We start from the raw sequence: 27,815 nt of genomic DNA, 5'->3' as shown, positions 1-27,815 counted from the left end.
CTTATTCCATGTAGTTCACAGCAACTGCAGATATAAAGTTTTTCTCGTGCTGTTCCCACAGTAGAACAAATTTCAGTTATTTCTGAATAATCATTATTAATATAATAAAAGGTTGCCCTTGGAAACTCCTGTCTTTACTTTATATGCTAAATATTATGTACTTTGACATATATTTTACTGCTGTCTGTTAACAGTTAACATTGTATGGAGGGGTCACCTAGTGCTATGGAGAATATATGTAAAGGTAGTATAGGGATAAACGATCATGTGTTTCCTAATAACTATGTAGAAGCATCTTACACCGCAAATGAAAGAAATTCCTCAAGCGCTGATTTGCTAAATACACCTTTGGTTGGTTAAGTTACAACTGTTTTTCTTTCAGTCCTAAATTTTAGCCTTAATTTCAGACTTCAAATGTAAATGCTAGTTATTAAGATTTTATTAATATCCATGGCTGAAAATATACAAGATAAAGATTGAAAAGAGCCTGTTTAGGTGAGAATGAAGCCCATCCTCATATATAGCTCTTCTGTGTTCCCCATCATGTGTGAGAAAGAAACTTTGGACAGTAAGCTTCATCACCAAAGCATCCAACATTAGCAGTACAGTACAAAACATTTATAAACAAGGGACAATATGCTTCCCCAGGATTAATTTGTGGTCAGTTTGGAGCTTCTGAAAATTAACTTTGGCCACAGTGAATTTTCTAACAATTATGCTGTATTTTTGTGCTATGGTAGCAATTAGTATTGCAGCTCTCCTGCTTAGCTATGGACCTTAATACTTACTTATCTGTACACAAAGTAAGGAGAGCATTATCTGAAATTAGAGAAGTCCACTGAACTCCTTCCACAATTACAATATGGAAAGATTCTGAATGCACCAGATGTAACGTAGTGTATACAATTACAGTTCTTTCTTTCCAGATACCTGGGAAATACAGTGGCAAGTTTGGCTGCATCTTGTTTCCTGGAAAAGGAACAACCTCGAATGGCAGTTAGCAACCATTGCTATTTACAAAGGACTCTGGATCCAGAAAGGATGGTTTGATATGTTTGATATGTTTGATATATTTGATATATTTGAGATATATACATACATACATACATACATACATACATACATACATACATATCTGGCAGGCACAAATTAAAGGGATATTGTGAGATGTTTAAATTTCAGAAGATGATTTGAGAGAATTCCCTAGTTCCAATAAGTCAAAAATGCCAGCAGATAAAACCCATAGAAGTTTGCTAATTTTCATCAGAATTTAAACTGGTTATTGGAAAGACATTGCTTCTCAATTAACTAGACAGCAGCATCCACCTGGCTCTTCCCTTTGGACAACTGATTTACTTAAGCCAGAAAAACTGTGACCGTAGGCCTACTTCAGCAGTGTCCTATTCTCCAGGAAAGTCTGCAGGTCCAGAAGAAGAGGATTCTGCAGCACTCTTCCCCATGCTAACTTTCTTGGTTCCTTAAATCTATCTTCTGTTGGGCTGCTTCCTCCTTTCTTTTCATGACCTCCAATACAGCCAGCTCCTTGGCTTCTTTCTTCTGATTCCGAGCTTCAAATTCCAGCCTATAATAACCAAGAGATCCATAACTGTACAGAGATTTAATTTCATTTCTCTTGTTCAAATTGCTGGGCAATTTTGATGTTCTTATGTCTGCTCTGAACTGTTTCTAAAAATTTTCTTCTACAAATCAGATGTACAGTGTTCAGAAATCAGAAAAGGGTGCTTCAGATCCACGAAAGTCCTGGGTTATACAGTGGCCTCAGGAAAAGTATGGCTCTTAAAGAAACAGTGATCAATACAAAGATAATGCCCATGCTAATCCAAAGCATAATTTCCTGTTCAAAATCCAAATACTGAGCAATTAAGTAATTTACCACGTCTTCTTCCTAATTTGTGAAAGGTATTCTAGTTGCAATATTGGTTATTTTTAAAGGAAATCAGAATATAACTAAATGGTACTTCAAGCAGCCCTGGCATTCTGTAACATATAGATTAATGTAGACCTGAAACTATAGGAAAAATTTTGAGCATTCACATGATATTGTAAAAAATATATCTTCAGAACCACAGTTATCTAACTATGAATTGAAGTGGGTAATTCATGGTTTGTGGACTGCACATGACCTCGAAAACACATTTCTGCAGCCCTCAAAATTAAGCTGCCAAATTTAGTTGAAAACTATTCAGAGGTGGCTGCGTGATCTTCTAGTGCAGGGGTGTCAAATTCACGTTGTCACTGCGGTGTCACGTGACATATTGGGACTTTCCCCCCCCTTTGCTAAACTGGGTATGGGCGTGGCCAGCATGTGACACATCAGGCCCACAAGCCATGAGTTTGACAACCTTGTTCTACTATACAAGGATTACTTTAATATACTTTAATGTGTTAGGTAACTGTTTAAAGATGCCCCAAACCCATCCCAGTGCAACGACAACTAGAAAAATATAATAATTTTCACTGAAGCTCAGTACTGAGAAATCAAAATATATCCCCATACAAAACAGAATACTTCTATGTAGGTTCTTCCTTCTTTTTTCTGTAAGTTATTATTTTATGAGTAAGATAATTGGCTTAGTGCTGGGTCATAAAAAGATAGGTCCCATGAATGAAGACTTTATAGCAGCAGAATCAAAATCCTATCATACCACACATATAATTACAAGCAGCTAACCTGTTCTTAATTATTCTTTTCACTATCAGATCAGTGGTGAGATTGTTGCCACTGTCTATCATCCGGAAAATACTACGCCTCTTGGGTTCCTGCAGATACAGAGAATAGAATGAATGGATGAATTAATGAATGAGTAATGAAAACAAAATATTTTACAGCAGAAATGAAGGGCAGGGGTCTCATTTAACATAGGCCATGGGGCTACAACTGACAGAGCAATGTTGTACATCAGTGGGTTTAGGAGGACTCTCTTGGATTTGGGTTGCATGTGTCTTATTTTTTCTTTCTTTCTTTCACTAACTACTTTAAATACTTTAGTGTAATAAGATTGGGACTGGGTTAGGGACTTCTGTCCTCACTGTGAGTTGTGTTGAGGGGGAGGCGTGCATGAAGGGAGGCTCAGCCAATCTCATTGTAAACATGTTGTACTCTGACAATAACGGTAACAATAATTTATAGGACTTGTGTCATGCTATCTCAACATGGAGGAAATTATGTCATCATTTTCAGGAACAGTGATAAGACATGATTCCAGAAAGCCTCATCCAAATCAAGAATGTTTAAGAGCTAAACATAATCTTAGTTTTTTGGTGCCACTCCTGCTTTTCAGCCATTGTCCGGAAGACAGCATTAATTCTTATCAAATAGGCTGAAAAAGTTCCACAAATGTATACATGGCAGTGCAGAAAGAAAAAGTCAATAAAACAATTAGAATTGGAGAAAGAAAGGAATTCTGCAGTTTAGCACTGCAATGAGACAATTCACAATTGGCCACAATTAGTTAAATAGACTATAAGCTATATTCTTACTGGTCATCTGACCACAGAGTTGTTTAAAAATGCTGAAAGAAATTTATTTCCCTGTCATATATTGTGAACATAGGCCCAGATAAGGGAAAATAATAGGTTTCCATCATTCTTACCTGATATGGATCTGATCCATCCTTGTCAGGTACCACCTCGGTCATCCCATGGCACACAAGATCCACCTACACAAAAAGAAAACTGTTAGCATCTTCTTTAGTCTTTCTTTGTCTGGAGGCTGATTTATCACAATATAGCAGGCACAACTCACCTATATGATACAGGCAATATGTCCCTCATTGAAGCCACTATATATTGGCAAATGCTCTAACGTGTGTAACTTCCCAACTGTCTTCCAGATGCTGTAGCCTCACCTCATATCTACTTCAAGCTATGTTCAAGTTATCAATAACCCTGTACACTATACAACCCATGACTCATTGGGTCATTGTTTCAGAGCTATTTCCTCACCTAAACAGAGAAACAGAATGACCATGGATGGGCAAAAACTATGGGAACAGGAGTGATTTCCAACCTCCTGCCCCATTGACTTTCCTAGCAGGAGGCTGGCAGGGAGTGCCGGAAATGGCAATCATGTGATTGCTGTTGACTGCAGCAGCACTGAAGCCATCATAAATTAAACCAACTAGCAGTACCTGAACACACTTGTAAGTGGATAATAAGCTTCCTAACAGACAGGAAGCAGCAGGTGAAGCTAGGCGGAATCACATCTGATACCTGTACAATTAGCACAGGGCCCCCCCCAAGGCTGTGTGCTATCTCCACTTCTCTTCTCCCTGTATACCAATGACTGCATCTCAAATGATCCATCTGTTAAAATACTGAAGTTTGCTGATGACACAACAGTGATTGGTCTCATTCGAGACAATGATGAATCTGTATACAGACAGGAGGTTATACAACGCCTCGTGGTGTAACCGGAACAATCTGGAACTGAACACACTCAAAACCATAGAAATAGTGGTAGACTTTAGAAGAAACCCTCCTATACTACCACCTCTTACAATACTAGACAACACAGTATCAACAGTAGAGACCTTCAAATTTCTAGGTTCTACTATATCACATGACCTAAAATGGACACCTAACATCAAAAACATCGTCAAAAAAGCACAACAAAGAATGTTCTTTCTGCGCCAACTCAGAAAGCTCAAACTTCCCAAGGAGCTGCTGATCCAGTTCTACAGAGGAACTATTGAGTCTGTCATCTGCACCTCTGTAACTTCTGGTTTGGTTCTGCAACCCAACAGGACAGACACAGACTTCAGAGGATAATTAGGACTGCAGAAAAAACAATTACTACCCACCTGCCTTCAATTGAGGACCTGTATACTGCACGAGTCCAAAAAAGGGCTGTGAAAATATTTACAGACCCCTCACATCTCGGACATAAACTGTTTCAACTTCTACCCTCAAAACGACACTATAGAGCACTGCATACCAGAACAACTAGACACAAGAACGGTTTTTCCCCAAAATCCATCACTCTGCTAAACAAATAATTCCCTCAACATTGTTCAAATATTACAAAGTCTGCACTACTATTACTGTTAATCTTCTCATCACTCCTTATCACCCATCCCCTCCCACTTGTGACTGTAGGACTGTAACTTTGTTGCTTGTATCCTTATGATTTATATTGACTGTTTCCTAGTATGATTTGATTGTTGATTGTACCTTATGACTATCATTAAGTGTCGTACGTTATGATTCTTGATTCTTAACGAATGTACCTTTTCTTTAGGTATACTGAGAGTATTTATACCAAGACAAATTCCTTGTGTGTCCAATCATACTTGGCCAATAAAGAATTCTATTCTATTCTATTCTATTCTATTCTATTCTATTCTATTCTATTCTATTCTATTCTATTCTATTCTATTCTATTCCATTCCATTCCATTCCATTCCATTCCATTCTCCATTCTATTATATTCCTTATTCTATTCTATTCCTTATTCTATTCTATTCTATTCTATTCTATTCTATTCTATTCTATTCTGTTCTGTTCTGTTCTGTTCTGTTCTGTTCTGTTCTTTTCTATCATAATTTTTGCTAAATTTCAATCCCATGGGAGTCATGGTTCCCAGGTGCATTCTGTAAGCCTATTTAAGGTATGTTGATTCAAAACTGTTGCCCTATGATGCATCATTTTGCCCTATTTTTCATGAACCAGACTTAAGAATTTTAGTTATATATGTGTGTGTGTGTGTGTGTGTGTGTGTGGAGAGAGAGAGAGAGAGAGAGAGAGAGAGAAAGAAAAAGAGAAAGAAAGAAAGAAAGAAAGAAAGAAAGAAAGAAAGAAAGAAAGAAAGAAAGAAAGAAAGAAAAAGAAAGAAAGAAGAAAGAAGACATCCTCACCTTGAAATGATCGAGCAGATCAGCAGTGACTGAATAGGGAGCTCCAATCACGACTTCAGAAACATACTAAAGACAAGGGGGAAAAAAGCCAGCCATAACTACACGGTCCCACACATCTATTAATTATTGTTTTAATTAGTGAATTTTAAAAAGTAAGGTTTTAGGAGACAAATGGAGCATTGAAAGATTCCATAGATAATGAGACTTACATTTGTGGCATGTGCTAATAGGGCTATAGTTCAGAGACATAGTAATTGAAATCTCTATCTTCTAAATCAGGAGTCCCTGACCTTTCCAGCTCTGTGGACCTCTGGTGGCGGAGGGGAGAGGGAATGGTTTTGTGCAAGTGAGCTGTTTGCACAAATGCAGCTTCGTGTTGTTTGCGTGGCCTGATTCCCAACAGGCTGCGTCACAGACCAGGGGTTGGGGACCCTTGTTCTACAAGTTCCACCGGAAAAGAATAGGCTCTCTTTTATAAAATGTCTAGAAAGAGCCAGTTTGGTGTAGTGGTTAAGGTATTGGCCTAGAAACCATCTGACTCTGAGTTATAATCCTGCCTTAGGCATGAAAAATCGACTGAGCAACATTGGGCAGTCACTCTTTCCCAGCCCAACCCCGCCACCCCTCATAGGGTTGTTGAAGTGGGGAAAATAGGAGGAGGATGGTGTTTTAAATATATTCACTGCTTTGAGTTATTTATAAAGTAATAAAGGATAGAAGTCTAAAAACAAACAAATAGTGACTCAGGGAAACCCCCAACGACAAAATATAGACTTTTAAGAAAATCAGGACACTGATTTCCGCATGAAAAACCAGCTGGGTATATTTGGGCTAGTCACGGTCATTCAGCCCATCTCACAAGGTTGCTGTTGTGGGAAAAATAGGAAGAGCTGAGCTGTATATGGAAAAAAGGTGGGATAAAAATCTTTTAAAAATGCTTAGGAAGCTCCTGACAAAGATACTGGCAGTCCTCAACTTGGAAGAGTGCATTGAGTGACCGTTCAAAGTTACAAAGGCACTGAAAAAAGTGACATGACCAATTTTTCACATGACTGTTACAGCATTCCCAAAGTCACATGATCAAAATCCAGACGTTTGGCAACTGACTCATATTTATGATGTCTGCAATGACCCAGGATCACCTTTTGAGACAAACAAAGTCAATGAGGAAGCCAGATTCACTTAACGGTGTTATTAACTTAACAAGTGCAGTGATTCACTTAACAAATGTGGCAAGAGAGGTCGTAAAATGGGGTAAAAGTCACTTAACAACTCTCTCACTTAGCAACAGAAATTTTGGGCTCAATTGTGGTCGTAAGTCAAGGATTATTTGTATATGCACCATTCTATTCCCCATTGTCCTATTTAAGTATTAGCTACTTAAATATCATGAACCCCACCATATCATTATTTCATTATTTGTTTTTAAAAAATTAGTGAATTTGGAAAAGTCTGAAGAACATACAGGTAGTCCTCAACTTACAACCACAATTGAGCCCAAAATTTCTGTTGCTAAATGAGAAATTTGTTCAGTGAGTTTGCCCCATTTTATGACCTTTCTTGCCACAATTGTAAAGTGAATCGCCAAAGCTGATAAGTTAGGAACGTGATTGTTATGGCTTCCCCATTCATTCTGATTTTCAAAAGGTTGCAAAAGGTGATAACAAGACCTTGGGACACAGAAATGATCATAAGTATGAGTCAGTTGCCCAGCATCTGAATTTTGATCACATGATCATGGGGATGCTACTAAGGTCATAAATGTGACAAACTGTCATAAGTCACTTTTTTCAGTGCCATTGTAACTTTGAACAGTCACTAAATGAACTGTTGTAAGTAGAGGACTACCAGTGATTTCTTTTTTCTTTTTTTTGAGAAACATTCAGTTTTTAAAAATATATTTGTTTTTACTCTACAGTTATTCCATGGAATTTAAGACAATATTCTTGGGTCACTAGATGATCAACCAAGCCAGACCTGTTTCACTGCAGGATGGTTGGCTTTATTTGCTTTAGTTTCACTTTATGTCCTAATTAGAAGAGAATGATTCTAGCCAAATACTCACTCTGCAGGCCAAAACACTGAGAGTTCGTTCATGCACATTCATTATGGGATAATTCTTGCCCTTATAGAGATTCACTTCCTGTAATTAAATTATAGCAATTACCATCAGATACTACATTCATCTCCACAGTAGATAAAAATGAGTAAATAGTTTTCCAACCAAGCCATACAGAACTGATACTCACTTGGTCAAAGTGCAGCCCAACAATTATATAAGGACGCTCTGTTATTTGGTGCACTCTCTCCAGAAAATCCACATGACCTACATCTAATGTATACATTAAGAAAGCAAAGCTCGGGCACTAAATGAAGCTAACAAGACATAAGTTATGTTCTTTCCTTTTCACAAACTTTCTATTTCTTTTCCTAGTAGCTCACAATAGTTGTAGATTACAAAACTTACAATAACTAGTCAAGGCTCATGCCCAGAAAAAGTTCTGGAATTGATTGCAGGAACTATTGGCAAATGCTTGTTGTACTGCAACCTTTAGCATCTGCAGCCTGGGTTTTTTTTTAAAGATATGCTTATATTTATAATTAATGGATATTCATCCAACATGCTCTAAAGATTGAGGGGTAAGACACAAAATAGTGGCTGAGTAAAGTAACTATTACAAAATAGTTAAGTCAGAGAGAGAGAGAGAGAGAGAGCCAGATTTATTCTGGGGGTTGGGTGGGCAGGGGAGATGAGGCAAATTCTGCTTAAGAGGATATTATTTGGGATCAGTTTTCCCACCGGAGGGCATAATACAGCTTGAAAAAAGGAGCATTCCATTTTCTTGAAGTAGGCTACAGAATATGTGTCACTTTTTCACATTACTTTCCTAGATTAAAATAAAATCCCTTATCATACAAGGTTTTTAGACAGATAATGAACATGCCTCTGTTATAATTCTTTTGAAGTTTGGACATATCACTAAGAATTCTCAGCTAAAAGTACACTTTACTATTAGATAAAGCTACATTTGCCTAAGTTCCTAACTGGAAGAACTTGATTTAGTATTTCTAAATCAAAACAACCTGAAGAACTGGTTAAGATATGAAGTATAGGCGGTTCCAAAAACAGGTATCAGGACTTTCTAATTTGCTGCAAGAAACTCTTAATTCCAATCTACCCCAAAGAAAAAAAATCTAGGATACGGAAGAGATCAAAGGCTCCTGCCACATAGATTATGGTATCTCCAGGTTGAGGCTCCTTGCCAGATGCAAATTGGATGATCTTCTGAGATGTTTGCAGAAACTGAGAAACTCCAGTCCAGGGACTATGACCTTTAGGGCACTGGAGAAAAAAAAGAAAATCTTTTAATATTTTTGCAGCTATTGGAGTTAGTTCTCTTCCAATATAATATAATAAGTGCTAGAAACTGTTTAGAGTGGAAAGGAAGATTAGCTCCACCAGGTGGCATTCTTTGGGACTGCTTCTACAACTCAGTAGAATGACTTCATGGAATGTATGCAGATTACAACTCTAGTGGCAAAGAGCAATTTAATTGTAGTAAGACATATAAATCTATACAAGTCTTCAAGGCATAATAGTAATTTCTTACATAGGGTAGCAGTTCTGTATCATAAAGAAGAAGCCAAATATAAAAGATTTTCCATGTACATCCAGATGTCCTATATAGATATTCCTTGAGACCTTTGCAAAGCTTGAAAGTAGTTACAATGGCCCCCCAAATAAACTATTACAAAACTGCTCTGAAATCCATGCTTACAAGTCTGTCCTTTTATAAGAGTCTCTAAATAAAAATGGGAAATAAAGTGATTTTTGTTTTATTCATATCTTTCACATATTGGTATCATTAAAATATTTCTATAGATTAGCAGAGGAGCAAAGGACAAAACAAGTGTTGCATCACTGCTGCATAAACTCCACTCCTTTTCAGACTGAACTTTTTTGCATGAAAGAGAGGAGGAGGAAGAGGAGGAGAGAAGGAGAAGAAGATCACAAAATAGAATGACTTGCAAATAGAATTGCAATGATTGTGGCAAAAGAAAGTCGGGGGGGGGGGGGGGGGGGGGGGCGGGGGGGGGGCGGGGGGGGGGGGGGGGGGGCCCGGGCGGGGGGGGGGGGGGGGGGGGGGGGGGGGGGGGGGGGGGGGGGGGGGGGGGGGGGGGGGGGGGGGGGGGGGGGGGGGGGGGGGGGGGGGGGGGGGGGGGGGGGGGGGGGGGGGGGGGGGGGGGGGGGGGGGGGGGGGGGGGGGGGGGGGGGGGGGGGGGGGGGGGGGGGGGGGGGGGGGGGGGGGGGGGGGGGGGGGGGCGTCGGGGTCTTTTTTTTTTTTTTTTTTTTGGGGGGGGGGGGGGTTGGGGGGGGGGGGGGTTGGTTTGGTTTTTTGGCGCCCGGGGGGGGGGGCCTTTTTGGGGGGGGGGGCGTGGGAAACATAGTACCAATTACATCTTGGGTGCAATCCTAAAACATCTGGAACCTCACTTAAACACCATAATTATTCACAAAATCGCAACCAGTTAAATGCAAAAGGCAGCTTTACTTAGAACAGCTTATATCCTGTGATAATATCCTTAATATAATCAGATAACAACATCTGCATTTCCCAGATCCTTGGGAAGGACTTGATGGATGGATAAAAATGCCAAATCCAGCCTAAACATCTGGCTGACTGTGCAATCAACCATAATAATAATCAATCTCTTTACAATTAAAAAAATGGGGAAACTGAAATAGTTTAAATGAATAAATCATCAATTTCAGATAACTCCAATCATTCTAAATTTGGAATAATTCCACTGGATTATTATATTTGATTACGCATAAACTGCATGGAGTGGAGGCACATTTGTGATGTGCCTCTGTTGTCAATTCTTACCTTTCCTAGGTTATCTGCATGCTTCCGATAATCTGTATCTTCAACCTAAAAGATAAAAGAAACATATTAATGGTAAAGAAATTTCAGTGGCCCATCCAACAAATGAAAAGAACATTTGGAATAAATTAGATACAGCAGGCCTGCCATTCCTAAATTTTGCTCAATCCCCCCGCCCCCTTGAGATCAGTGCTGATTCCTGCTGACTACATGGACAACTCCATGAAGTTTTCTTGGCAGCATTTTTAGAAGTGGGTTGCCACTGCCTTCTTTCTTAGTGCTGAGAGATAGACACCCAGCTGGCTTCTGTATTTTAGGCAGGACTAGAACTTAAGTCACCCAGGTTCTACACTAAACTGGTTCTCATTAAACATTTTATACCCATGTAAAGAAAATCCCTCAACTGAAAAAGGTACAGTTATGCAAAGCTTTAAAAGCATGCTTTCTTCTAATCACACCTTGAACTGTACAAGACAATGTGTACTTTGTCCCCATGCCTAAAAGAAAACAAAACTGCCATGTTACTTTTATTCATATCATTCCAAGCACCTTTAGGGGTACCGGAACTGCCGAATGAAGCCTGAGGAGACACAGAGTGAATTATGATGCTTCTGTACTTTAATGAGGTGAAATGTATTGACCTCATAGCATGAAATGCCTGGCTGTGTAAAGGACAGATATTTTATATACTTCTAGAAACCAGCTCAGCAATAGTTCAGAAGCACAGTATGGTCTTCCAGCTTCAACCACAGAAACAAACAGACTAAATATATTCTTAGCTCAATTGCCCATTTAGTAAACTGCCATAATTTAAGCACTATTTTATAAGTATACATAAATGCAACTGACCTAAATTAAATCCATTTGCCAAGTAAGGCAACCTCATTTCCTCTTTCCAAACCCCACACTTAACTGATGATCCACATAATAACATTTCAACAGCAAGTTATTTTCTTTCCTTCTTGGCAGCACATCTGACGCGCACTGCATCAACTTCAAATAGACTTCCCTAAACATACATTTTTACTTTGTTTTGGCATCTGCTGCCTGTATCAAACAACAATAATCATGGAATCATATTAAAGAATAATCAGAGAGCTTATAAACTTCCCCAAAATTGATTTGAGAAACTCTAAAGTATTACTACCCTCTGATCGAAAACTAGATCAGTAGTTCAGAGTACTGACCATCTTGGAATTCGCCAAGCCATTTTTCACTTACAATGTTGCTGTGATGGGCCTTGGTCATAAGCAACATCCGGCCAACCAGATCTGTAGTAGACACTCCCTGGGTGCGTTTACATTCCCTGAAACAAGACAAGATTCAAGATGGGAATTTTGCTATTCACTATTCACAATGTTAGCAAAATCCTTCTCTCTAAATCAGCTTTGCTGGCTGAGGAATTCTGGGAGTTGAAGTCCACAAGTCTTAAAGTTGCCAAGGTTGGACACCCCTGCTCTAAATCTTTTTGTTTGTCTGAGGGTATTTTGGCAGACTCGTTTTTTCCTATTTTTTAAAAAAAAATGTTTTGAGTTTTTAACAAGAAAATAACCTTCTTAATTGTTAATGATACAGAACACTAAACAGTAACCCACTATTTCCCATGTTTCCCTCCTTAACTCTTTCTGTTACTAATAATTTCCATGGTTTTTGGAATAAAGGATTTGTAATCTTCACTTATTCATCTGACATATTCATAGCTGAATAAGAGCTAAGGACAAAACCAGATCAATATAATATTAATCTAATATAATATTCAACTCTTATAGAGGAGAAGCAAGCTATGGGTGCAATGAAAAAAAAATTAACAGAGCATTTCAGGATCTCTGAGCAGAATAACATAAATAGGGATTTACCTATATCTCCCAGCTTTCTTCACCTCCTCATAAGTATCCTTGCCATCTGCAGTAAGTGTGATGTCATCTATTTAAAAAAACCACTGCTGATAAATTGGAGGAGCTGCTTAGGTATCTAATCAGCAAATTCCTATAATATGCATTTTAATTAAAGTAAACAGATATGCAAGCTGAGGTAAGAAAGATTTTTACTAGTTATCTTAGTCTTGAAGATAATCACTACAATCAAGTAATTACAAGCCGTTTTGATCTCCATTATATTTCTGTTCTCAAAAGCAAGACACATTGCACTATTAATCAACCCATACTTGTATAGCTTTATTACATTATACCAGTTGCACAAAAATGAGGATGATGCTGTATATCAACAAAGATAGCAAAATAAATTTACTATTTATTTTAACCAGTAAAGCCGACTTCTAGTAGCTAGGTAGGTATATAGTGGGAGAGATAAGTGGGTACATCAAGCTCCGTTACTCACCCCCATGTACACAGAAGTCACAGTTGTATTTATCCAGAGTTTCAAGTGTTGTGACATAAGGAGCTCCCTGTACAATCTCATCTACCCACTTGATGGCGTTCACTATTTTGTATCTTTCTTCCTGAGTAAAGACAGGGGGGCCTTTATGTTTGGATATTTCATCTATGATTTGGTATAAAAAGGGAGAGAAAAAGAGATGATTATCAGGCCTGTGTATACATCCCATGCCAGTATTGATTTTCCAAAAACTTCTACAGAAGGAAAAATATTTTAAAAATCTGGATAGCCCCAGGAAGCAATCTCTGACTCTACAGTACTACAAGATGGTAAAGACTGAAGCAGGATTGTTCTTCTCCTGATTAGGCAATTGCCAACTGTTTATAATAATTTAGTTTATTTTTTTTATAAAATACTATTTTATGAGACACATATACATTCATGCTTGTTTAGCTATATTGCTCATTCAGCAAGAAGCTTGCGTAGGGTACAGTATCAATTTTATTGACAATGAATATTCCAAGTACAGAACTTAAATAATGATTATTTTGGGCAAAATAATTTAGCTTACTATTAAGATTACCATCTAAAAATACAAAACCTTCCAAACACATTGTGAATGCCAATGTATATGCCAAACTGTAAATCCATATTTCATTGAGGAGTCATTATTTCCCGACACACAGATGCAGAAATATCCTAGCCTTTCCCTATATTCTGGGGATTGAAATTCTGAATTCTTTTAAAGCAAAAAGGAAGAACTAGAGGAGGAAAAAAGCTATATAGACCAAGACTTGGGAAGCTGGGATTCTGTCTAACTCCGCAGCAGCCTCAGAATTAATATGTTGAACTACTCAGGAAGCAAAGAGTCAATTCAAGGGGAATGTAAAATAAAATAAAGAGAACAACTAATGACAGAGGGACATAATTGTCAATGGTTTTCTTATTCATAGTTATCAGATTTAAAATACATAAATAATTAGTGAACAATATTTGAAATGGAATTGTATATACATGATGGATATCTTCATTTAGCAATTGCCAAAATGTATACATTTTTAATAAAATTTGCAATAGAAGAAAGTCAAAGAATTTAGGATAAAGAAGGCTACAATTTTGGTTTTAATATACAGATCTAACAATGAGAAAATATGTGGTTTAAAGGACTGAAATTTTCCTTGTTACAATTTTAGAAATTTTATTAAATGATGTACTGTTGGTATATGGCACCAGAAAAAATTATCCAGAATGTATAAATATTCTTCAAATTTATGTTAGAAATGTTAACAATTTTTTTTATCATGCTTGATGAATGTGTAAAAAAGCTAGAAAACCTTGGGCTCAAATACACACAGTGATTCAAAGGATTTCAAAGACTGAACTTTTTGTCTCGGGACTGATGGATAAATAGTTAGAAAAGAGCCAAGAAACACTGTTTTGCAGTGAGATTACGGTATTATTATTATTTGAAAGATCTGGCAAATACCTGTAAATGGAGGAAATAGTTGATGAAGATGTTAGAACTTGCTGAAAGGGATAAGTTGACTTGTTCGATTAGAAAAAATACAATATCTACATTTATTGGTGAATGGAAATCCCTTATGGACTTTTTGCCAAAAGTAAAAGGAAATAAATAACATGTTTTAGGCTTTGACGATTAGACAGGATAGATTATTGAAAGAAAAGAGTCATGATGTAACTTTAGAGAGAAGTTAATATATAATTGTACTGTAGCTGGTGTGAAAAAGATTGGAAGCCATTTTCATATGTTTCTTGATATCTTTTTTCCTGCATGTATATGTGTAGGTATATGCATATGCATATTTGTTTCAGGAAAAGAAACACAGGTAAAAATATTTAGCTAGGAATGTTGCATTGTTTAATCTTTCCATGATGTGTTAAAGTGTCCTGGTTTTTAATTTTATTTTGTACAAGTTTGTTAATTATATGTATTTCAGCCTTTATTCATTTCCTCAATTTATGCATGAGACAATAATTTTAGAATCTTTTCTGATCATTGATTAATCTGAAGCTTTCAGCAATATGTAATTGTGGTAAAATGCTTATTTGTAGCAGACTAATAAATCCTGTGGTCTGCTGGGAGTAATTATAACTCTTATGTAAATGTTCTTTTTAATAAGACTATTTTTCCATAATCTGAGTAGCTTTATAACCAATCTCGTTCATTATTAAACTCTGGCATTTTGGGACATTTAAAATTGAATAGCTTATAGCTATTATATCTTTTCTTTCTTTAATAAAGTTTGATTTTGTTTATATCTTATAAGATCGGTCTATCTCCTAAGGGTGAGAGAGCAAGGGGTGAATTCTCTTGTTAGATATTTTTGAGCTACATGGCAAGGAGGTGCAATATTAAAATTATTCATTTTTTTGCATTTAATTTTTTTCCATGTTTCACTCATTAGAAAGAGAGCACATGTTGTCAGAGCAGTATGTCTCTCATACACTGAAATAAGAGTTGAATGCTGGTGAGGTGACTCTAGAAAGTAGGCTGTGGCACTGCGAATTACCAAGTTTCCACCTGAAAGCTTCCATAGGACCAAGATGTGAAGACTCATACAGCTTCAGGGGAAAAAGTGCTAAGAACTCCAGCATCTGTTTCTACAGGGTCAACTGTTTTGCTATCTATTATTTAAATTTAACAATATTAAGAATGAACTGAGATTAGAGGATTATTAAGAAATAATGTTCTTAGGGCATTAAACTAAATAATTCGAAGAGAGATGAATCACACTGAACTAAAATTAATCCAATGTTTAACCATGTTCTTCTAAAATATAATGTAGTTTATTCTGATTTGGTTCTGTGTATTGGGTACGCTCTACAATGCTCCACAATTTGAAAAGTATAGTTGATGGCAATCTTTTGCAGATTCACAGAATACCCCAAAAGTCATGCCACTAAAATTTGGTGGCACATTAAAAACAATCAGCAATGTAATTTTTCACATTGGAAAATAGTTTTAACATATCAATTTCACTTAAAAAATCCAAACTGCCAAAAATGTTTAAAAAGAAAAAGGATTGAAAATTACTAACCCTAACCCTCTGATGATGTCACCATGTCAGTATCATGGTCCATGCATGACCCTCAGCAGCTGAAAAGAAAAATGAAAATGAAAGTATGGCTCTTGGATTCAAACAGGATGACTATTCCTGCTTCAAAGTTAGTGCAATGTGTGAACCCAATCAACTCAATAAACAATAGGTAAAATTCATAGCTTAGCAAGATATATGAATCCAGCCATTTCCTACAATAAGAATCGGTTTGGAGCATTCATTGAGTATGAATGTTGCTTTAAATACATTTAAGGCAGGGAAAACATATCTCTCCCTCCATCCCCATATTTTTATCTACCTTTGTTCTTTTTTCTGTGTCGTCATGTTTCAGTTGGGAGTTAATGAAGCCTTTATTTCAGTTTTAGCTCTAGACAATTCCCCCCCTTTCCTATCTGATTTTAAAGAATGTAATTGGACATACTTCAGTAAAATATTGGGATGAAAAGAATGGACTGAACTTGAAAGCTATTATTTGGTCTTCTTACAATTCTGTTCTAGTGATTGTATTATATGAGTTTGCTATTTAGTTTTTTTTTTTTTTCAGCTCATAAGGTAGGTCCTGCTGGAAAGAAAATTAAAGTTTGATTCCAACTCTCATGAAAAACTAACATTGTGGGATTATGCCTATTTAAAAATTCTGGAAGATTTTTTGTGTGTGTGTGGGAGAACTTGGGCTGACAATGATATTATTAGCAAGCAATAAGTAGACAACTTCAAAACCCTTGAAGTTTTACAAAATGAATTTATTATTTATTTATTATTTAGCATGTGATGATAACATGACAAATTACAAAAGGAATGTAACCTACCTAATACAGCCAAATAGTAATGCCGGTAGTTCTTGGTTAACTATGGTAATTGGGACCAGAATTACCATTAAATGATGCAGTAAAGCATGATGACACATGACAACACCGCCTAGTGATGGCAATTCCAGCATTCCCAGTTGCCATAATGAAGTGAATCACTACAGGTCATTAAGTGAGGACATGATGTGGTCACCATCTGTAAGCTCCCGCTGCTTCCCCATTGATTTTGTTTGTCAGAAGCTGGCAAGGAAGATTGTAGATGGAGGCCATGAGACTGTGGGATGCTGCAATATCATAATTTTGAGCCAGGTGCCAAGCACCCAGACCTCAGTCATGTGCAGGGACACTGCACTGGTCAAAGCTCCAAGGAGCAATCATAAGTACTACTCATTCACAGTCATCTCAAGTCTGAATGGTCATTGAACAGGTGGTTGTTACATGAGGAGCAGCTGTATACACCAACACTTTTGGTTTCATTGTTTGATCTTGATTCTAACATTTCAATATATATTGGAAAAAACATTTATAGAGATGTATTTATTTTAACAATTTATTATTAGCAAGTGTTAATAAAAATAAATTTGAATAATATACAAGAAATATGGCTGAGAGTTACAATAATTTTAAGTATGTTATACACAATTTAAAAACTAATTTAATTCAGCAAAAATATTTTTTCAGGCTCATAGGACTCCCCAAAGGTTGCTAAAAAAGCTTGGCTTTTATCCATTTTATGCTGGAGATGCAATACCTTTGAAGGAATTTTAATGCATTCATTGTGCTCATGTCCACTATAGGTAGTCCTGAACTTACAACCATAATGTCCACTGCTAAGCAAGGAAATTGTTAAATGAGTTTTGCCCCATTTTACGACGCTTTTAAGTGAATCACTGCAGTTGCTAAGTAAATCACTGTGCTGTTAAGTGAATCCAGTTTCCCCAATTGATTTTGCTTGTCAAAGGCTGCTGGGAAGATTACAAATGGTGGCTACATGAACCCAGGACAGTGCAACTGTCATAAATACATGCCAGTTGCCAAGCACTTGAAATCTGATCACGCGATCATGGGGATGCTATAACGATGATAAGTGTGAAAAATGGACATAAGTAATTTTTCAGTGCCATTGTATCTTCAAATGGCAACTAAATGAATGGTTGTAAGTCAGAGACTACCTTGTCTTTGACAAGGTTAATTAGTTAAATACTAATACTATGCTGAACCAAGTTCTAGGCAGGAAATTAATGTTAAAAAATGTCAGCGAGTTAAAATATATTCCGAGAAACTAGAATTTAACAATTTATGAAGACCTCTGGATAAATTGTATTTAGAAGGCTACAAAGGTAATGATGTTTGTGTACCAAAAATTTTATTTCAGGAAAATATGTCAAACTCAACCCTTGAACTAATTTTGTTTCAACCAAGACAAGTTCAGACCAGATGATATAATGTGTTCTACCCTGTTTCTCCAACAATACGGCCTCCCCCAATAGGAAGTCCCAGCATGTTTTATAGGCATGAAATGAAATTAAGCCCCTCCCCCAAAATTAAGGCCTATATTAAAACATGCGAAATGGGGGGGAATGGTGGGGGCGCTTGCCATTAGAAAGTACTTTTGTTGCACACCCGGATATGGTGCTGCCTGCATTGACCCCGATATGAAGTGCCCCACCAACGCCGAGGTCAACATCCAAGCTGTCGCTGCCCGCCTGCCCAAACATGCAAGGGGGGGGGGGAATTAAGTCACCCCAAAAAAGACGGCCTAGCCATTTTTTCGGGGCTCAAAAAAAAATAAGACCCGGCCTTATTATATGAGAAACACGGTATATATAATTTAAATTTTAATGATTTGTCCCAACACATGATTAAGACTCTTGAGTATAAAAGAAGCAGAACCTCATAATTTTGGACTCCCTTTTACTGTGCTTTTAACTTTTGATTTCTTCTATATATTTTGCTTTTTTTCAGTTTCCTTTTTTCCTTCACTTAGTTCATTAATCTTTTCCTTTTATGTAGGAAAGATTTCCTACAATAGTGTTACACAGCATTATAATTTATTTGTAAGTTTGTTATCTCATACTATCAACTGTAACATCATTATAAGATCTAATAAGAAAGTAAAGAAAACAAATATTAAGAACACGAAAGAACAACTTTGGCAGACCAAGGATTGCACATAATCTTTGACTGACCTACCATGACCAATTCCTGAAAAGTGGACAAAAAGATAGAAAAAAATTAAGAACAAAATTTAAATTAATTTAAACTAGTTATTATGACTAGTCTTGGTGTGTTTACTATTTTTTCTTTCCACCATATTAAAAATATAATTAATCTCAAAATGTTGGAAAGATCTTTGGGGAAGTCCCCAAGATTTTGTGAAGACTGTAGGTTTTACACCATCAACTTATCTCCAATTGAAGTTTGACCATGCCACTTGAATTCTTGTAATATAGGCCAAGATCTAAATAAAATCTTAGAACTGATGAAGTCTTGTAGATCAGTGATCCCCAACCTTTCTTATGCCGCGGCCCGGTATCCCCAACCTTTTTATGGCGCAGCCCGGTACCGGCATTAGCTGGGCGCCACCATCTTTTTGATGAAAAAGTGCTTCCGGTGAGCTTTTCCGGTGAAAGCTCACCGGAAGCACTTTTTCATCAAAAAGATGGCGGCGCCTTCAAACCAGCGGGTAGGACTTGTTCCACGGACCGGTACGTCCGCGGACCGTGGTTGGGGACCCATGCTCTATGACCAGTGATCCCCAACCTTTTACGCCGCGGCCCGGTATCCCTAACCTTTTTATGGCGCGGCCCGGTACCGACATCAGCTGGGCGCCGCCATCTTGTTTTGATGAAAAAGTGCTTCCGGTGAGCTTTCTACCCGGAAAAGCTCACCGGAAGCACTTTTTCATCAAAACAAGATGGCGGCGCCCAGCAAGCCAGCGGCCCGGTAGGACTTGTTCCACAGACCGGTACCGGTCCGTGGACCGGTGGTTGGGGACCCCTGTTGTAGATCACAGATGACAATATCAGGTTAGATTAATAGATATGTTGGTCGAAAGGATTTTTTTTTCTTCCTAGATTTTTCCAAAAGTGCATGGTTTGTTTGTTTTGATGAACTGAATGCTGATTCATTAATTGCGATATGACCAACCAGCTTGTTGCCTAAGCTTCATATCATGGGATAAAAGAGAGTGACTGACTCAAAGCCACCCACCTGGTTTCTATGCCTGGTGTCTTAACCACTACACCAAACTGCCTGAAGTGACTATAAGAGCCAATTAGATCTAACGGGTAGCGCACCTGGCTAGAAGCCAGGAGACTGTGAGTTCTAGTCCCATCTTAGTCATGAAAGCTGTCTGGATGACTTTGGGCCAGGTCCTCTCTCAGCCCAAGTCACATCAAAAGATTGTTATTGTGAGGAAAATAGGAGGAGGAAGGAGTATAGTGTGCATCCACCTCCTTGAGTTATTTATAAAAATAATAAAGGCGGGATAAGCAAACAAACAAATCATAATTTTAGAAAGTATTCAGAGGCATCAGACTTCTAAAAAGAAAAATAGTTATGCAGTTTCCTTACCATCTGTGTGGACACCCACAATCAGATAATCCCCCATTGCACGAGCCTGTCGCAACTGGTTGGAATGTCCATAATGTACCATATCATAGCTACAAAGAAACAAACAAAACCGAAAGTAACAAAGGAACTTCTGTAAGGCATGTTAATGCTTATTTTCACAAGACTCCACCATTAGCATGCATAGAACATTACAGTCCCCCAAAAACAAAGAGTTTTCTCACTGTACCATCAATATTGCTTTATAGTGGTGTCTACAGAATTGAAAGCTTTCAGCATCTGCCCCTTTTGTAAAGCTCATACAAAAAGAGTGGAACTTGCATCACAATGGTGAAGCTCTTTCATCATTCCCTTCCTTTGCTCTCCTTACTACTCACAAGCAGCAAATTATAAATTTATTTCTGATTATGTTACTGGAAATTGATCCATTATTACTGTTTTTTCTGTTATTTTCATTCCTCTGCACCCCAAATTTTGACTTCAGGCATCTTTAGCATCTATAATAATATATTCTAGATTTCTAATAAATGGAAAGTATGCATATTATCAATAAATTTACCCGTGTTTTCCCCAAAAAAGACCGTCTTTTATCTATCTATCTATCTATCTATCTATCTATCTATCTATCTATCTATCTATCTATCTATCTATCTATCTATCTATCTATCTATCTATCTATCTATCTATCTATCTATCTATCTATCTATCTATCTATCTATCAATCAATCTATCTATCTATCTATCATCTATCTATCTATCTATCTATCTATCTATCTATCTATCTATCTATCTATCTATCTATCTATCTATCTCTACCCTGTTTCTCCAACAATACGGCCTCCCCCAATAGGAAGTCCCAGCATGTTTTATAGGCATGAAATGAAATTAAGCCCCTCCCCCCAAATTAAGGCATATATTAAAACATGCAAAATGGGGGGGAATGGTGGGAGGGCTTGCTGTTAGGAAGTACTTTTGTTGCACACCCGGATATGGTGTTGCCTGCGTTGACCTCGATACGAAGTGCCCCACCAATGCCGAGGTCAACATCCAAGCTGTCGCTGCCCGCCCGCCTGAAAATGCAAGGGGGGGGGAATTAAGTCACCCCCAAAAAGACGGCCTCGCCATTTTTTCAGGGCTCAAAAAAAAATAAGACCCGGCCTTATTATATGAGAAACATGGTATCTATCTGCCACCAGAAAAGGCACCAGGTCTTACTTTGGAGGCATGTCATCCACTGACTAACCTCACTTGCACATGTCACCCCCGGCCTCCTTTTCGCTATCAGAGGCCATCAGGAACTTCTTCTTCTGTGGCTGGCAAGGCTTTCCTGAAGGCCTCTGCAGCCAATAACAGAGCTCCAGATTAATCTGGAGCTTTGTTATCAGCTACAGAGGCCTTCGGGAAAACTCTGCCACCCTTGCCGGCTGCAAAATAAATGGGCCGGTGAGGCAGGTGTCGGGGTGTGCAAGGCCTGGCTACAACTGTCCAAAGGTAAGTAGTAGGGTAGCTCCACCCCCCCATCCCCACCCTAGCTTAATTTTTACCTGTGCACTTGAGTGGTCGGGATCTTAATTAGGGCTTATTTTGGGGATAGTGCTTATATTGAGCGCACATGGAAAAAATCAAGCTAGGACTTACTTTCAGGGTAGGAAGTATTTTCGGGGAAAGAGGGTAGATATACTTTTACATTATTCCCAAAGAGCCATAAGTAAAAAGTCCGAATATACTTAGAATTTGAAGTTTGCTGACTTGAAAGGAAAATTAAAATTGTGATATATGCAGACATTCTCATTATCTCTGCTGCATCAATAATATTGAACTGAAGCATTACAGGCATTAGAGAGAGGGTGCATGTATTCACTCTCCTTATTCAGAGAAAAATGGAGATGAGTAAAGAAAGAATAGAGTGAATGGGAAACGGGCCTCACTGGAAAAAATATCTTTAAATCTAATCAATTTCTCAGCTATCAGAAATTCTGAGAAAAGATAATGAAGAAAAAAACCTCCTTCTAAGGTGTTCACAAAATACTTACTATCTTTATGTATTTATGTATTACTATCTTTATGTATTTATAAAAAATAGAATGCATTTGTATAATGTAATATACTATATATATATAATATATAATATAATATATATTTCTTAAAGAACTTTTTAAACTCAATATACATTAGACTCATTCCTTGTAATGGTATGTTCATAACACTCTGGCAATTCTAGCTTGATTTGGCTATTGCCTCTTATTAAGCTTTTTGAATATACATATTATTCAGTTTTTGCCTCTCTTCTGTTTTCCACCTGCCAGTGGATGTGAGTGTCTTAGCTAAAGATGGAAATTTGGCTGGGTATTTCCAAACTGAGAAAATAAAATTGATCCCAACAATTTTTGGGAGATTGCTAGCATAAGTTAAATCAGAGCTGCTTCAGATAGAATCCAATGTACATATCCATAGTCTATTAGTCCCAAATTCCATTTAAGCTTGACTGGTGAAAATGCATCTTGAATCTTGTCACATTTATAACCCCTTTCCTTTTTTCTGTTGTTTTTAACATTCCCCTAATGAAAGAAACTAGATGGTTTGCACACTTTTTTGGTTAGCTTAAAATTCAGCTCAAATAAAATTGAGTTTCCACAATTACATTTCTCATTTAGTACAGCTTCTCTGGTTGATTAGAAAGAGTAAACAATGAAGGCATTCTACAAATAAATGTGCCTAAATAAACACAGGATATTTTATTTTGCTAAGATAATGAATTATTTTTTCCCAAGCTAAAAACAAAAGTGTGTTAAGTGGAAAGATGGATTACACATTAATAAAATAAGAATACAGTTTCAGGAGAACTTGAATCCTTCAGGTTTAATTTAGCTGTAACCCAGATGTTAGCAAATGCCAAGCAATTTCTAATGGGGCCCATACCTATCATATGACAATTTAGAAGAGCCTTAGTGCCAGTGTTCCCAGGGATTATTTTCCAGGAGTCATATGACTTTAAATGCAGTTTCCATGACAACTTCTGGAAGAGTTCCAGGTCCATTTGTCCCCTTCCTCTGTCACTCTGGAATATGGCTGATATTAGCAGAATTTGCAATTTTAAAATCCTCCAGGACAAGTATTACAGGATGTTAGATTCACTCGCACATGTTTATAATAAATACATTTCCTATGATGACCTCATTGCCAAATATATATATTTTCCTTCCTCTTCCTTATATCATGAAGCTGTTGATTATTTCCTATTGTTTGATTCCATTTTGTTCATTGTGTGTCATTTTCCCAACTAGTTTCCTTTCTAACTTATTTTACCAAAACTAAAACGTCCCTTAGACATTTGTTTAGCTCAGTAATTTTTTGCTACAGATTTTAATTTCATCTGAAAACTCCATAGGATACTTCACTGAAACCTGGGTAAACTGCTTGAATATCCTTAGATTTACCATTAAGATTTCAACTTGTTAGTAGATCCAATATATTACCTTTTTTTTCAAATGGCACTCGACTCTTGATTGGTTATAATTTTAAATATTTCTTTTATGGTGTTTTCAGGCAATAAATTCTGAATGGTTTAACTTATTCATTTAAAAAAAACACCAGGAAATATTCATGCTGCTGCTGTTAAGAAACTCTATGGCTGTTGATAGAGTTAATCAGTTATTATTTCAGGCATTCCAATAGTAATTATCTGCACAAGTCCAACTGCAATAGATTGCTGTGTCTCAATTTAAGTGAATCCTCGCAACAATTGGCAAACACTCATGTTGTTTTCATGACAACAATGCAGAAGTTGTTTACTAGGATTTTTTTTAAATTGACTTTCCAGTCTAATTTACAGTCCTGAGAATAACTTGAGTCTGTTTAGCATTCTCAAGTTCAGCCAACATTGGATAGGTGCTGCCACCATTATGCTACCGTTTCCACAAAAATATGACCTACCCTGAGAGTAAGTCCTAGCTTGATTTTTACATGTGTGCCCAATATAAGCCCTACCCCCAAAATAAGCCCTAATTAAGATCCTGTCACTCTAGAGTGCACCGGTAAAAATTAAGTGGGGATGGGGAGGTGGAGCTGCCTACTACTTACCTTTGGACAGTTGTATCCAGCCTCGCACACCCCAACACCTGCCTTGCCAGCCCATTTCTTCTGCAGTCAGCAATGCTTTCCTGAAGGCCTCTGTAGCTGATATCAAAACTCCGGATTGATCTGGAGCTCTGTTATTGGCTGCAGAGGCCTTCAGGAAAGCCTTGCCAGCCGCAGAAGAAGAAGTTCCTGATGGCCTCTGGTAGCGAAAAGGAGGCCAGGGGTGACGCGCACAAGTGAGGTTAGTCAGTGGATGACATACCTTGAAAATAAGACCTGGTAACTTTTTTGGTGGCAAAAAAAAAAGACAGGGTCTTATTTTCAGGGAAACACATGGCTGTTTGGTTGATTCAGACTGAAATCTGAATCTGTTAGTTAGAATTAACAAGATCAGGGCATTCCTAAGTAAACATTTTAGGGAATATTGAATACTTTTCCACCAAGAGGTTTATAAAGATGCCAAGAAGTCTACATTGCTAGGGTTTTATTATAAACTATTACAAAGAAAAAATCCTGCATAAATTACCATAACTACAAAAAGTGATAGTAATGAATAGGAGTAAATTTGTTTATTCCACTTAATTTTTTTTGTAGTAAGAGTATATATAAAAATATTAAAATTGTTAAAATTTCAGAGATAACAATTACGGTGGAAGCAGTTCTAGAATCCAATGTAATTATGAAGATAAAATTGATTGGATGAACTTAATAAAAAAAACTATTTATCTACTAAACTTTAGGCAACTACAGAGTATGGTAATTCCATGAGGTATTCTCCACGTTGAATTATCATTTCAGTATAATGGAACGTGCACCACTTTATATGGCACTACACTGGTAAAACTGCTGAATTATCTGATCATAAAGCAGACTACAAATTTGATCATTAATTGAAGACTATAACGAATAGTTTGTTTAAACACTTGCTGTACAAAAGCAAATAATTCTATTCAAACAGTATTTAACCAAGCTAGATGTTGTCTATTGATTTAGTATTTAAATATCAATTGGGAAGACAACAGAACTAAAAGAATCATTTTGAAACTGGCTCACAGTCTTCATGTTGGAAAGATAGCCATAGAAATGGCAATAATACTAAAATGTTGAATTCCAACAGACATGCACTTGACTTTATGTATGTTGACAGAAAAGAACAAGAAATGCAGGCTACTTCTACAAAGTTCTGGGAGACCAATATTCTTGCAATGGTTTACCATTATTATACCAGCCCTACCCATTTACAAATACAATTTAGGCCAATTTGACAGGTGGCAATAAAAGTTAATCTAGGCCCGTGATAAAAATCATGAGTAGGTAAACAGCAAATACTGTTTTGTGGCTAAGCACCATAGCTTCCCAGAATGTTTAATAATCTCAAAGGATGTCTTTGTGGGCAACTCGTGTTTATAAGCCTATCTAAACTCCAAAGTCCTTTTGAGGTAGTACCGGGAAGAGTACACCCAGTCCTTCCAGATGGGTTAATTCGTTTATTAAAAAGCTGACCGTTTCAGAGACAAGGCAGTCCGAAGATAAAGAGAAATCCCACAAGAACAGATTCATCACAGCTACCAACCTACCGTACTATTGGAACTGCTGCCAAATGCTGGGCTGTGGGATTGGCAGCGCTAAAGTCAGCTCATCTCAAAAACTCGGTGGATGCAAATGGCCTGCATATTCATGTCTACTGCTTGTGCACACATGCCCATCAGGCACATTACAGATTCTGTCTTTAATGAGAACAAGCATTTCTCCCCCCCGCCGCCGCCCCATCACCAAATGAAGCGGTGCCAAAAGACTCCACCAAAAATGCTGAAGAGGTCCAGTGGCGCTTGCCAAAAGATGCCATTTCAGATAAGCTGCAGCAAACACTTCCATGCTTCAACACAGAATATACCATATACCCCCACCCCCACCCCGTCAATCATAGCATTACAGTAAATTTAGCTCTGGTGGAATCTCCAGAGTTAAGCGCGCTAAGTTTGACCCCAGATGAACCCTGGCAGGGAAAAACAAAAACAAAAAACCTCCGGGTGCGTAAGCGGGAAGGAAATACTCCCGCCCTAGGATCCCGGGATCAGCACAGGAGGAGCCAGGCACTGACGGGGCCCACTGAGAAATCTCCAAGGGGAGCCGTTCAACCGAAGCGGAAGCGCGAGGGGCGTTGCCATGGGGACCCGTTTCGGCGCGGCCGCTGCTCGACGCCGTGGAGAAGAGACGCCTAGGTAGCGGTTGCCATAGAAATGCCGAGGCAGGCATCCCAACTACAAGGTCCATCTCTCCGGTGGAAGGTCACTCACCATCCGTCGCACCAGACGCGCACAGGCCGGGCGGTGGCGCTGAAAGAGGAGGCGCCTCCGGCAGCTCCGTTCCGCAGCATCTCGAGCAAGAGAGTGCCGGATAGTCGGCTGCCGTCCCGACTCCGCCGCTGTCACTTAGTCCAGGACCGCCCCCCCGTCACGTGACCAGGGAGGAGCCGGAGCTGCCGAAAGCACCGCCGCGCTCCCCGGAGGCCCCGCCCCTTTCGAAAAGCCGCTCGGATTGAAACTGGGCGGGTGCACAGCGTGTGCCCAAGCGATCGGCCCGATCTCCTGAGGAAGATTAGCCGCCCTTTTTTGCTTTCTAGGCCGCAACTTATGGGAGGATGGGGAATTTACCTCAACACTGTTTCATTCTTCTTATTGCATGTGGCTTTTTGAAGACGCATCACTTTTTTTTTTTGCGGAATTACCACCTTAAGCACAATTATTACCCCTAGCAACCATTCTGTTTCAACGATAGTTGAAACCTTTCCAGGGTGCATAAGACATTCTAAAATGTGAAGAAGTCAGTAGGCATGCAGATCTACAAAGGCACATTTCCAACGGATGTGCTATTATTTCCATTTCTATTTTAGGAATAGTTCTGCTTGGAGGCAGCATTTAATATAGAAATCGCTGAGTACCATACTGGTAGTCCTTGATTTACAACACTTCATTTAGTGACCATTCAAAGTTACGACAGTGAAAAGAGTGACTTATGACCGTTTTTCACTCTTAAAACCATTGCACAGCATCCCCATGGTCACATGATCAAAATTTGGATGCTTGTCAACTGGTTCATATTTATGACAGTTGCAGTGGGAGTCATGTGATCAGCTTTTGCAACCTTCTGACAAAGTCATTGGGGAGTCCAGATTCACTT

At 38.1% G+C, this 27,815-nt stretch overlaps 1 protein-coding gene across 2 annotated transcripts; it reads right to left on the bottom strand.

The window, feature by feature from the left end:
* Nucleotides 1-421: 421 nt before the first annotated feature.
* Nucleotides 422-27,102, bottom strand: PCYT2 (phosphate cytidylyltransferase 2, ethanolamine). Of its 2 annotated transcripts, none has more exons than XM_026667325.2 (13): nt 26,933-27,102; nt 20,562-20,650; nt 13,100-13,261; nt 12,619-12,685; nt 11,984-12,068; nt 10,766-10,810; nt 9,081-9,219; nt 8,126-8,208; nt 7,942-8,019; nt 5,877-5,942; nt 3,615-3,680; nt 2,693-2,781; nt 422-1,582 (listed from the first exon to the last, which is right to left on the bottom strand). In XM_026667325.2, exons 1-13 carry the CDS (start codon nt 27,010-27,012, stop codon nt 1,462-1,464), a joined length of 1,170 nt encoding a protein of 389 aa, XP_026523110.1. In that variant the 5' UTR covers nt 27,013-27,102; the 3' UTR covers nt 422-1,461. The 2 variants fall into 2 exon arrangements, with proteins under 2 accessions (XP_026523110.1, XP_087810087.1); XM_087953961.1 differs by lacking the exon at nt 26,933-27,102 and adding an exon at nt 26,660-26,744.
* Nucleotides 27,103-27,815: the final 713 nt, after the last annotated feature.

The sequence above is a fragment of the Notechis scutatus genome, chromosome 2, assembly GCF_049901735.1.
Source record: "Notechis scutatus isolate UNSWTSFEM ecotype Mainland chromosome 2, rNotScu1.2, whole genome shotgun sequence".
Lineage (NCBI taxonomy): Eukaryota > Metazoa > Chordata > Lepidosauria > Squamata > Elapidae > Notechis > Notechis scutatus.
Note: the sequence above shows the minus strand (reverse complement) of the source record. Positions and strands in the feature narration are given on the sequence as shown.